The sequence below is a fragment of the Opisthocomus hoazin genome, chromosome 5, assembly GCF_030867145.1.
Source record: "Opisthocomus hoazin isolate bOpiHoa1 chromosome 5, bOpiHoa1.hap1, whole genome shotgun sequence".
NCBI classification, from domain to species: Eukaryota; Metazoa; Chordata; class Aves; order Opisthocomiformes; family Opisthocomidae; genus Opisthocomus; species Opisthocomus hoazin.
In genome coordinates this window covers 84,130,803-84,143,160 of record NC_134418.1, presented here as the reverse complement: position 1 = coordinate 84,143,160, position 12,358 = coordinate 84,130,803, and the positions used below count along the sequence as shown (strand labels likewise).

The 12,358-nt window shown below is 44.1% G+C and overlaps 1 protein-coding gene across 1 annotated transcript in view; it reads right to left on the bottom strand.

Moving 5' to 3' along the window:
• Positions 1–865: 865 nt before the first annotated feature.
• KDR (kinase insert domain receptor) overlaps positions 866–12,358 on the bottom strand; it is a 34,649-nt gene continuing 23,156 nt past the window's right edge. Inside the window, exons 22-30 of the mRNA XM_075421983.1 lie at positions 12,180–12,280; positions 10,722–10,844; positions 10,471–10,582; positions 9,997–10,096; positions 9,775–9,880; positions 7,758–7,909; positions 4,195–4,291; positions 3,997–4,085; positions 866–3,146 (exon numbers count right to left, since the gene is read on the bottom strand). Of these exons, the coding sequence (XP_075278098.1) occupies positions 2,987–3,146; positions 3,997–4,085; positions 4,195–4,291; positions 7,758–7,909; positions 9,775–9,880; positions 9,997–10,096; positions 10,471–10,582; positions 10,722–10,844; positions 12,180–12,280 (1,040 nt within the window). The 3' untranslated portion in view covers positions 866–2,986. The remainder of the gene's footprint in view (positions 3,147–3,996; positions 4,086–4,194; positions 4,292–7,757; positions 7,910–9,774; positions 9,881–9,996; positions 10,097–10,470; positions 10,583–10,721; positions 10,845–12,179; positions 12,281–12,358) is intronic.

The window sequence follows — 12,358 nt, the reverse complement described above, 5'->3', positions numbered from 1 at the left end:
TTTTTTTTTTTTAAAGAAGCTAATTTCCTTTCCTAAAGCAGGTGTGTGCTAGTTGCCTCATTTTCCAGGCATATTTAAAATGATTTGGACCCACAGGACATTTTCATTGCCTGACAAGTATTAAAAGTGAGAACTCATTAGCTGAAATGGCTACATTGCAACTTTATCTGTCTGCATTATGGTGGACGACTGTTTTAGAGGTACTACAAACACACAGGGAAGCATCTGGCTACGTGTATGTGGCACATATCATGTGTTACACCAAGCTGGAGAGGAAATAAAACTACAAAATGAGATGTCCGAATGGAACATCTCAAACCTTGGGGAGCTCTAGATCTAAGGCAAATGGACATCAATGACAGATCTCCATCTCCACCTCTCTGTCAGGACTCTCCAACATGTGGCTCCGCAGTGCCAGTATTTTACATCCATCGCATATTAATACATAGAAGAACACTTTTATTAATGATATTGAATAATATTGGGGAGGGAGGATGTTAAAGAATGTAGTGTTGTCTGTTGAGCATTCTCTACGAGCTATACTCTTCCCTGGGAAGCAAGATGAATGTCAAATGCATACATGAAAATACAAGCCCTTCCTGGAAGCCCTTACAGCAGATCTAGGAAGCCTCTCCTTTATTTTTCTACCTGCTTTCCTGCCTGTAAAATGCTTTAGATTCAGAGATAGGAATGGAGAAGCATTTGAAGCTTGACATCCCACAGCCTTGTAGGTGGGGCATGCACGTAGTGTGGAGAAGGTATTAGTGCCATATTGAGCCTGAGAAGAGTTTAGCAGTGAGGTCTCTCTCTTCCTAGACAAGTGCTCTCACTATGTAGTAGCCAACGCAAGTCTCATTTCAAATTCCAACAAGGAGGAGTTGAATGAAAGTCTGCAGTCTGTGGTTTAACTTCCATTGCACTTTTTTTAGCATAAGCTGTTACGATTCTTTGAGTCCTGATAGCCCAACAGTGGCCAGCCTTGCACTGACAACGAAGGCCTACACAGCGCAGAAGAGAAAGTCAAGAAGTGGACAGCAGAGTGAAAAGGTGGGAGCTTTAAATACAGATTTACAACAAACAAAGACGTTGCTACACAAGAGCAGGGACAGCATTTCAACTCTAAGAAGTGAGATGGAAGACACACGAGTGGGAAAAGATGAACAAGGCTTTCAGGGAAACTGTTACTCCCCAGGCAAAAGCTCAAGATCAGCCATTCCCTAACTGAACACAATAAACTCTGTCAGAGGAGACTCGGTCTGTACAAGCAGTCTACTCCTCTGACCATTTCTTCATGGCCAACATTTCATTTATGGCCAACTGCTGAAAGCCACTGCAGTTTCTTTACTATTGGTACCCACAGGAATGTTCATGGACATCTGAACAAATGTTCATTTATACAAGAGTATGAAGAAGTAGATTAATTAAATGGCACTTGAAATAAGTAGCACTTGATAAATTTCCCTGTCAATAGAAAGCATATAAGAGAATACATGCAAGAAAAGCAAACAGATCTGCTCATAGCTCCCACCTCTAAATTTCCAGTCCTTTTTAATAAAGTGAAAAGTTTTAGCTATTAAAAATGTTGTGACCCTTGTAATGCTACAGAACACCGATACAAAATGTGAATAGTACAATATCCATCATATAATATATATATTTATATTTTAATATATTACATTTATTTCTACATAAAGAGGCTATAAATACTGTATATGCCTTATATTCATGGTTCCCAGCATTTGACATTATAGTAAGTACAAACCAAAAAAATAATTATAAAAATACAAAAAAAGAACTCAGTAGAAATAGCTTTACATTTTAAAATCTTGTAGCCTGCATTGTGTCTATCAGTGGAGCTCTGGGACTACAAGAGCACAGGTAAGAAGTTGTCCATCAACTAGGCACAATCCCACTACTCGGAGAAGATCGGAGCTGCCGTGAAACCAGTCGTGGATTCCCAAGACTACACAAACTGAGATCTCTGCCGTCGCAACCAGACTTTGAGTTTGCGAAGGGAAAGACTCAGACCCACATCTGAGGGAAGGGGGACGAGAGGAGAAGGCAGGGTGCCCTTTGGATGCCTCCGGGCTCCCTGCGGTCCCAAGGTAGATTACACTGCCCTTTCTACCTGTTGTAAAGGCTGCTGCAGCGGTGATTCAGAGGGGGGTTATTTTCTGCAGCCGTTTCAGGCTAGCTCGGAAGCAGGTAGGCACCTGGCGTGGGTCAAGGGTGCTGGGGAGGACGGGAGCAGACCCACCCCCAGAGGTGAGGCATGCCCCTGGCACCCATGTCCCATCACTTGGCTCAGTGGTCTGGCTGCTCCCTGCTAACCAACCTCACCGCCCAAGTCTTGCAAGCAAACGCAGCTCATGACCTCTGGTACAGCAACATTTTTCCTCTGCCAAGGACAGAGACCATCGCCCCTACCTATATTTAGCCCAGCCTATGTTTGGTCTCAAGCCGTCGGTGAGCGCCAGAACCTTGAGCTGGAGGTTCCTTTTGTTGTTTGTGGAGTTGCGAGCAAGGGATAACTCTGAGAAACAAGAAGCCAGTGCCGTGCTGTTTCCTTCCTGGAGTCCAGCCATGAGGGGAAAAACAAACAACAACAACAAAAAAAAGAGCAGGGCTGTGCCGTTATTTCGTACAAGTAGGAACAGTTCAGTTGAATGCCGTGCCACTGCGTGCATTGGGCAGACGCTCGGCATGTCCCCGGGGTCCCAAAGGCCACCACGCTGCCTCTGCCATCGGTCCAGCACAGCCCACGTGCCGCAGCCGGGACTCTGCATCCTCAGCGCCTCTCGAGCAAAGCACCCCATGGCCTGGCACGGCGCGGTTTGGCTGCCAGATGCTTCTGCATCCTCTTCAGGAAAAATAAACGTCTTTATTTAGTCTCATGGATGCTGTCTCTCTACACACCAGCCCTGAATACCACCAGCCCAGGCGAGGAAGGCACATCCCGACGGGACCCGGAGCCACCGGCTTCGCCCTAGAGCGGTGAAGCCTCCTGGGTGCACAAGAGTTCAGTCTCCTCGCTGGAGTAGACGGTGGTGTCCATGTCGTCCGAGTGGTACCCGGACTGGTACCCGCTCGTCTGGTTGGAGGCTTCGGACATGACGGACTCATTGCTCTTGCTGGGCACCAGGGTGCTGTGGAAAAGAAGCAGGAACAGGACTGAGAGAGCTGTGGAGACCGTCTTCTGGAGGGCAGGTGGGCAATTCCTGCTGGCAGCTACTTTCCATCACGGCAACAACCAATACAAAACTGGCAAAACATAGCAAAACCAGCTTCAAGCCTTTTTAAACCGGTGTTTGATTATAAGGAGAAACCTCTTTATACACCCTAGCTTCACTAGTGCAGGAAAAATGTATTTAATTTTACAATGGTACAAGGAGTTAGATTGCGACTGTGGATGAAACGGAGAGAAAACTTTGAGAGGCTTCACACATTTCAGCCATGGTGCAATCATCACAACTGCCATACACCTTTGCTCTCACTGAAGTTGTCCTGGAAAAAATCATTCCTGAGCAGCTCTCAGAGAGCATATGTGAGGTTTCAGCTCCATGAAGGCCACTGTGCTTCCTGTGAACCGCACAATGAAACCCCTGTACAATGCTCTGAAAATACACCCAGGTACATCCTGAAAACTCAAGAGTCAGCTTGATAAAAAGAAAGAAAGATAAAGGAAAAAAAAAGAGCTCTTTGTCACTGCGGATAGGCCCTCACAAATGCACTCAATTGCGTGCACCGGCTCAGCTCCTTCGAGGGGTGGCTGATACGACAAGGTGGTCCTTTCTGCGGCTGGTGCTTCCAGCAGCTGCATTACCTCTCCTCTCCTGGTACCAAATGCCAGGCGTTCCATGCACAATTTTTCTTTGTGTTTTTAAAAATACAGTAAGAAAAGATGTTGTCTTCTAAAAAAATTTACAAACCAATCGGTCGTCTGACATACTGCAAGCAAAAGGTCATACTCAATCCTACATGCAGCCTGAGCCTTACCTAAAGGGTATTTTCACTTGTTTATCACTCTCTTCCAACGTCTTCAGCTCTTCAGATGCAAGAACCATCCCACTGTCTGTCTGGTTTTCCTGCAAAAGTGTTAGAAATGCATTCAATGGAAAGGGATAAAAAATCCCCCAAACCACGACAAAAGACATCAACAGAAGGAAAAGACACCAAAGCAACAGACAAACTCACCTCCTGAACAACTTTTACAGTGGTTACCAATGGGACATCTTCAAATGTTTTCACACTCACAGGGCGGCTTTTTCTTTTGCTACCTTGTCGGTACTGACTGAAAAGAAAAGAAGCAAACAAAAGAGCTTTGTGTCCACTATCCCCAACTTGGCCGCAAACAGCACCACGGTACCAGAATCCTTTCATCTCTCTACAGAGAAGCTAATCCTTTTTGTCAAAACATATTATGCAAACCTCAAAATATCCATTTATTGAAAAGGACGAACCGCCCAGAAAGTGGCGAGTTTCTGACCTTCTGCTCCTGACAGCCTTGATCTCTGAGCAAATTCTAAGAAATGGCTTTGCGAAAACAGCTCCTTTCCTCCGTGACACTGGAGGGCTTCGCTTCCCGCGAGCTTTTGCTGAGAAATATAACAAACAGAGGAGCCCAGAGCACAGGCGTGCGTCTCTTCCCTTGGACCGCACTTCTGAGAGCCCTGGCTGGACCTAGGACAACAACAGCAGACTGCCGCCCTTCAGCCACGGGGATCAGGACAGGGAGTGCTACACCTCTCTTGAAGGCTCTTCTCCAAAAGAAGCCCTCTGGTCAGGATGACATCCATCAAAAATATTGGACAGAAAACAAAACAAAAAAAATTGACTTTCATGGAGGGACTAATACAGCAAACAAAAAAGCCACCCGCAGCTTTCTGTCTAGGGGGATATGGAACAAAATGGATGTTGTCCCAGTTAAACAGGACAAATTTATGATCCTAACAGCTAATGAGGAAAAAGCCATGGAGTTAGAAGAGAAGCCTACCTGAAGAACAAAGCTAGAGGCAATTAAGAGCATCGCTCATCCCGCTTCCCAGCTTTGAGTCTAGCTATGTCGAGTCCTGCCTATCTCCAACAGATATTTATGTAAACTGGCAGGGATTTTACAGGTTCCTTGTGTAGTCTGCTCAGGTGCCCAATCACACGTTAGAATGTTTTTTCAAATACATAACCCAAGTATTTGCTGCAAATAAAAATTGTCCTATTGCTGGGGACACACAATAATTAACATCCTCTTTCAAGCAACTTTTCATATACTGAAAACTGTTACTATGTTCCCTCTCCATTTTCTCATCCCAGACTTAACAAAACCAATTATTTGAAGAACTCTGCACTGACCATGTCTTCTATTCCTATTATTCTCCAATGGTATCTAATGCACCCCCCACCCAACCCTGCCAGGACCAAAAGCATCTGATGGATCATCTAGTCGACTTACCCTCCTGGACTATCTGACAATGAATGATGAGAAGTTCACTCCTCAATTTGCTTTCTCAGTCTGAAAGCTCCCTGCGTGCTTGCATTTAATTGTCCACACAGGCACAGAACTACATGGCCAGGGTTACCAGGATGGTGAGGACTGGGAGTCCCAGCCTCAGCATCTGAACAGTCTCCCAGGTATGGGAGTCCTGCTTCTGCTCAGCCCAGAGAAGGGTCAGCCTATGTGTTCCACGTGGGCTACAATGAGTGAGATCCTCCTGATTAAGCCAAGATACTGTGCAAACAGGACCAGAAATAGCGTGCAGGCAGTGAGGCCACACGGGGAGTCCAGCTCCTGCCCGGTGAGGGCTCAGATGATGCCCTGACAGCATTTCCTGACAGGTGTTTGCATTTTGCAATATATCATCCCATTAAAAAAAAGGGCCAAAAACGCAATACAGAGAATCAAAATCTGTCTTCCCTGCTATCCACCAGACCAATTATTCTCTCTAAAAATGAAACTTATATTAGTTTGTCTTGATTTGTTCCTGACAAACCCATGCTGGCCCATGCTTTTTAGTTCCTTCATTTTCCTGTGGGCATTTATGATCATTATCCGATCGTTTATTCCAGGTTCATTCCTATGATTCATAAGACAACCTGAATTAAGGGTTACTCCTTTTATGTTCTTTCTAAAAACAGGCACTATCTTTACACTTCCTTAGATGTTCTTTACTTCACCTGACTGTTCTTAATGACAATCTTTCAAGGTTCACAAATTGCATATCCATTTCCTAAGCCAAATACAGCAGCTGCAAGAAGGTCCTGTTGATTTTAATTTACCTTGGAAATTTAAACATTCTTTAATATTCTCTGTGCTTTCCCTGTGCTTTCTTCTCCTCCTCCAGCTTTGATTTAGAGATTGTATTTATCGGCCTCTCCTCATAGCTAATATTTTTGTGAAGACTGAAAGAGACATAACTGAACAGACCAAACTTGTACAAAGCAAACATGTACAACAAGATCCATGCCTACAAAACTCTTTTCAGCTACCAGAACAGAAGAACAAAGTCCCAAAACACGTCTGGAGGTCCCTACTTTGCCTCTCCTAGCATGGTTTCCACAAGTGCTTTCTCACAAACCCTGTCACTCTGTAAGGCAAGAGAAAAGAGGTGCAAAGTCTTTCTAAAAGGTTGACTGAGAGGTTTTGCTTCTGTTCACAACAGGAAGAGGGGACCAGGAAAAGCCACACAGGAAGCATTAGAAGTGGAAAATAAGTGTGATGTTTCCCGTGTTAAACGATGCTTTTGTGTCTTCTAAATATTTATATTTTGGACCGCCCCACTACTAAAACCTGGGATTGAGAGTTCAGCCTTAGGACCAGAAGTTCAACCGAAGTGTGAAATGCGCTGTGCCTACTTAGTCTTCCCTAGGACCACATAAAAAGTTGATCCCACTGGGAACTTTGTCTTTGGTGGAGACAAGGCAGCAGTGAGGGCGAGGGCTCCGCGTTATGGAAACCACATGAAACCTGCCAACAGAGCCCATCTCTGCCCTGACGGTTGGATCCACCTCTTTCTATCCTGCTCCTTCTTCTGAGATTGCAACAAACAACCCAGGGCTCCCAGCATCTACGTGGCTGAATTTGATCTTAGGCAGCACTGGATGACAAAATACCTTTCTCCCTTACATCCTGTGCCCGAGGTCCTCACAAGGTGCAACACAAGCCCTGCTTAAGTGCTTTGGTACAAACTCCTGTACCAGGAAAGTCACCTCTGCCCCGACACCCAACAGCATCTACCACTGTTGGTCCACCGTGGATGCCCCAGCAGCCCACCAGCAGCAAGCAGCAGACAAAATCCAGTGATGACACTATTTAGGGCTCATTCCCCTTGGCTATCAATACATGACCTATTTACCGACCTTTCACTTTAGGAAGGGAAATGCCAGGGAGGTTATTAACGGTAGATCTACCACCATTAATATTTTAAGGAGCTGCAACGCAAGGGTGTGAACACAACTGAACTGGATCGGTAAAACTTTGTATTTGTTCTGGTTCTTAAAAACTAAATAACAAATATTCATTTGAATGAGAATACCAAAACTTGAAAGAGTAGCAACCCCTCCTTCCCCCCACCAGATTCCCTAGAATTTGGGGAGGTAAGAAACTGGGTTTTGCCTGCAAAAACTCGACAGATTCATTCTTATCCCTACGGAGGAGGTTAAATACGGACCAGGCAGCTGAAGTCTCTTCCTTTCATTTTCCCTGCCCCCAGCATGAACAAAACCTGCCCAGAGGCCCTAGTAGGATGTCCACCATAAAAAAATACCTAATTCCTGCTGCGTTGTCATAATGGAATTTAGGATCACAGACTTCCTCTTCCTCCCTACAGGAAGCAGGTGAAGTTGGGAGAGAGAGACCCGAATCCTCTTCCATATTCAGCGATACTGACAAAGGAAGGACAACGTAGTCTTTACCATCCTATAGAAGGCAGTGAAAAAAATACAAAAATTAAATAAAGCTACAGAGATACCCAGACATAAACAGCTCCACACACGTACGCGGAGAATGCATCAGTCCAACAGAGCTACCTTGTTTTTTTTATTAAACTATAAGCATTATAGCACCCTTGCAGGAACAGCTTCATTAAAAGAAGGAAACTTCATCAGCACCACTGCCAAGTAGTTCTTAATTAAAAAAACAAGATTTGTATACAACATACTGTAACATAATGTGTATACTGAACTTTTTCTTGATATCTTTGAAATAAAAAATTTAAATTTTAGTGATGTTTGAATTGCAGTGACACAAAGAACATGACCCTGAGGGAAAGAAATAACCTCAAACTGAAAGTGAGATTGAGTTGGACTACAGCATGCAAATCTTAAAGGCTAAAATAAGTATAAAAAGTAAATGAAAAAAAGAATGAAATGGAGATAGCAAAAAAGGATGTTTTCTATCAATACTTTGGCATTTAACTTGATGTGAATAAAAAGAATATAATTTTTAAAAATTTATTCCATTTGTTTACATTTCTGCTCTGAAGTATGAAGAGAAAAAATGAATTATGCATCTTTTGGTACTGCCTACCTATTTATAGTCCCATAAGAAATCCTTTTATAGATTCCCTCTTTTCTCTAATTTGTTTTTCATCTATCCTTTTTGGACTACAGCATGACACAAGTATAACTAGCTATTAGTTATCAGGCAGTAAAACATGTTTGTCTTTTACAGTCACAGTACACTACATGATGAGAGACTCTAAATCATTAGTAATCCAACCATACTAGGTTGTGGGCAAATAGACATAAAGTATGCTCTGAACATAAAAGCAAACACTTTTTTTGCTGTGAGGGTGACTGAGCACCGGCGCAGGTTGCCCAGGGGAGGCTGTGGAGTCTCCATCCTTGGAGACATTAAGAAACCATCTGGACACGGTCCTGGGCAAGTGGCTCTGGGTGCTTGAGCAGGGGGCTGGACCAACGACCTCCAGAGGCCCCTTCCAACCCTGGCCAGTTTTTGACTCTGTGATACATCAGATTCAAGCTGCTCTGTAGGAAAGTGAATAAACTCTATCCTTTCCGAATTTTGGTATGCACAGAAGACATGATAGTTTGGAAGGACAGGTAATTCCCATCACTACCGATAGGTGGGAAAGGGAGAACGAGTCTCATAGGAAAGCACGTGGCAAAATCCAGCCTCCTTCACCCAGAGTGCTCACATCGATCGCTCTGGCCCTGTCCACATCTGTGGTCCATGAAGAGGGAGCCACAAGATGGAGAACCCAGGAGGGAGGGAGGCACCTGGAAGCCATGGGCTCTCTTATCACAATGCCTGCACATTGGACAAGTCTTCATGCACCTATCCGCACGGAGCTGCTGACAGGCAATGAAACGCCTGTATCCCTGTCTCCCAGAAGAGTCATTAAAAACACGGCATCCCACCTCTTCACGTATGCTGAGATATCTATCTTTGGCACAGTAAGATCAACAGGAGCTACCTGCCAAAATGCTCTGCAGAGAAAGAGGCAGCAGAGCAGGGAACTGAACTTGTGCCAACAACTCCCCAGCAAGACAGCTAACTAACCACAGCGGTGGGGTCACGGGAAGCCCTTGCTGGCAGGGCAAGGTGGTTTTTGGTTACCACAACAGACCTCTGTGATCCTTCCCCTCCCAAGCCATTCTCCTCTGCACGTTGCCCCAACCTCCTGCCAGAAATGGGAGCTGTGGAAGAATGTCCCTGAAGGCTCCAGTGGACAGTGCCCAGCCATGGGACTTCATTGTGGCTGGTGGGACAGGCAGGGTTTAGCTGGTGGTTTTAGCAACCAGAGAATACATTTCATGTACCTGACGGACATTGGCTTGTAGTAAGTTCCCCAGGTGCTCCACCAGCTCTGAAAAAGTCGGTCTCTGCTTCGGATCTCCATGCCAGCAATCCAGCATCGTTTGGTACCTAGAAGGACAAAGCCCATAGAAATATCAGCATAAAAAAACCAGCACCTATTGCTTGCTCAAGCACCTGATAGTACGGTGAGGTAAATGTGGGCAGCTGGAAGAAGAGTTTCTCACATTTCTGGTGTTGTATAGTCTGGTGCTCTCATTCTTGTTCCTTCTTTCAGTCTTCTGCAAAATTCCTCATCAATTTTCACTCCAGGGTACGGTGACGCGCCTGAAATGAGAGCAACAGTAATTTTAATGCATTAGACTCTTAAATTCTGGTATTAATTTTCAAACAAATAATTCGCTACGGCCTGGGTTAATAGGGTAATTAAGTACATTTGGATGTGCATATAATTTATATTTATGATTCCAACAGCAACTGATTGAGTAAATGAGGCACATAATCACATACTGCAATTGTACTAAGAAGTATTTCAAATCTATGTTCCTACATTTACATTTTTAAGCAAATGTATTTTATTTTGATGGAGAAAATAAACAGGACATTTTTAGAAAGTAAAAAAAATGCTAAAGAGGACCCAAGAACACTTTGACTGTGTTGTTTAAAATTTAAGATGGCTCAATACAATTAAAATGACTCACCTAACGAAAATATTTCCCACAGCAGAACTCCAAAGGACCATACATCACTCTGAATGGTATATACTCGATCAAAAATGGTTTCTGGTGCCATCCATTTTAGGGGTAGTCTGGCCTGAAAGCATTTCCATAAACAAAAAGGTGTCACAGTTCAGCAAAACACTGAGTTTCCACAAACCCCTTTAAGGTGAGAAAAAAAAAAGGAGCCCTAAGTTCATGTTAATTTTCTCTCAAACAGAGAATCTGAAACTTACATCTCCTTTCCTGACGTAATCTGGGTCTTTGTAGATGTCTCGAGCCAAGCCAAAATCACAGATTTTGACCACGTTATTGTCTGATAAGAGGATATTACGAGCAGCCAGGTCCCTGTGGATGCACTGCAAAGAGAAGTAAACAACTTCATACGCTGCCTGTCGTCAGAGCTCCGTCCACGGGGCTGATCTCTTTCACATATGTGCTCTCCTACCCTCAAAGGCCAGATAACTCTTAAAACCTTTTAAGAAAAAGAAACCTCGGCATCGACAGTTGCTGATTTTTAAGTGCTTTTTTGATGGTCACTACTGATTTGGCTCAGGGAGATTTGTGTTCCCAAGTCCAAACATACATCTGTTTATCCACTGTGCAGAGAGGGCCTTTGAAGTTAGCCAATTAATTACCCTAAGAAGCTGACACAAAACAGGTTCAGATCTGATTCCCTTTAAATTGACTTAGGTTCACTCAAATCTGTGTACTCCACTCTGTCTGAAAAAAATACCATGCTAAAACACCGATTTGATTCCACACAAACTACTCTTGACTACAGAGAGAAAAGTCCATGCTTTTACCTATGCAGAACGACACCTTAGCCAACCAACCAAAGACTTCAAAACTCAAGCCTCGATAGCTTGAAGTAAAAAAGGCAAGTTCTGAAAGCGGCTGCAGATTTGCTTCTAGCATGGACCAGAAATGAAGATCCCGGAAAGACATATTTTTACATATACACACCCACCAGGATGTAACAAATGTAGACAAATGCATGTTTTCAGAAAAGGCCCTGAAGTCTGGTCTTCAACACCTAGCTTGCGTTCTAGAGCAGTGTTTTACTCCCCGCTTCTATTTCCTTTTCCCACTTCTGAGCACTTTTTATTTCTACACAACTGGATGCAATTCCTCACTCTTGCTGGAATTTACGTCCTTTGAAATATGTACTATACATATTTAGGATCAAACCACAGCAAAGAACTCCCAGAAGGCCAAAAAGCGGGTGAGTTGCTATTGACCGCCAGAGTGGCTTCGGCAAGAGACTCCCCAAGGAGTCATCCACAAGGTTTCATAGGTGAGCACCGTTTCTCCTCACACCACCCTTCCAATCCCACCGCACAAGTTACAGGCAACCTCCTCAGAGTAAACTCCTCTACTCTAGTATAGCTCTGGTTAGCAGGGATTTGTCCCTAATTCCTTTAATCGTCCTCATAAGTCAGCTCCCCTCCTCCAACTACTTAATAATTCTTCCGTGAATCGGTGACCCAGTAATACCGATCACCAACATTCGTGTCAACAAATGCATGGGCTGTCTCACTCTGTAATATTAATGATTATGGTATGTCTTAGGGCAAAATGTTACGGATAACTGCTAGTCCAAAGATGAACATGCTGTTTCCTTCCATAGACCTACAGCAGTATTTCCTACAGTCAAATAAATAACATGCCACTCTTCCTGAGAAGCTCCTTACTTTGCGTGAAGCCAAGAACTCCATTCCCCTCGCCACCTGGAAGCTGTAACAGATGAGGTCCTCCATGGTCAAAGGGTTCTTGCAAAGGTCTTCAGGACCAGCTGCAAAGAATCAGACGACAGTCAAACATGCCCTTTGTCACTGATTTCACCCATAACTGCTCCTTTGGTAAATGCCCA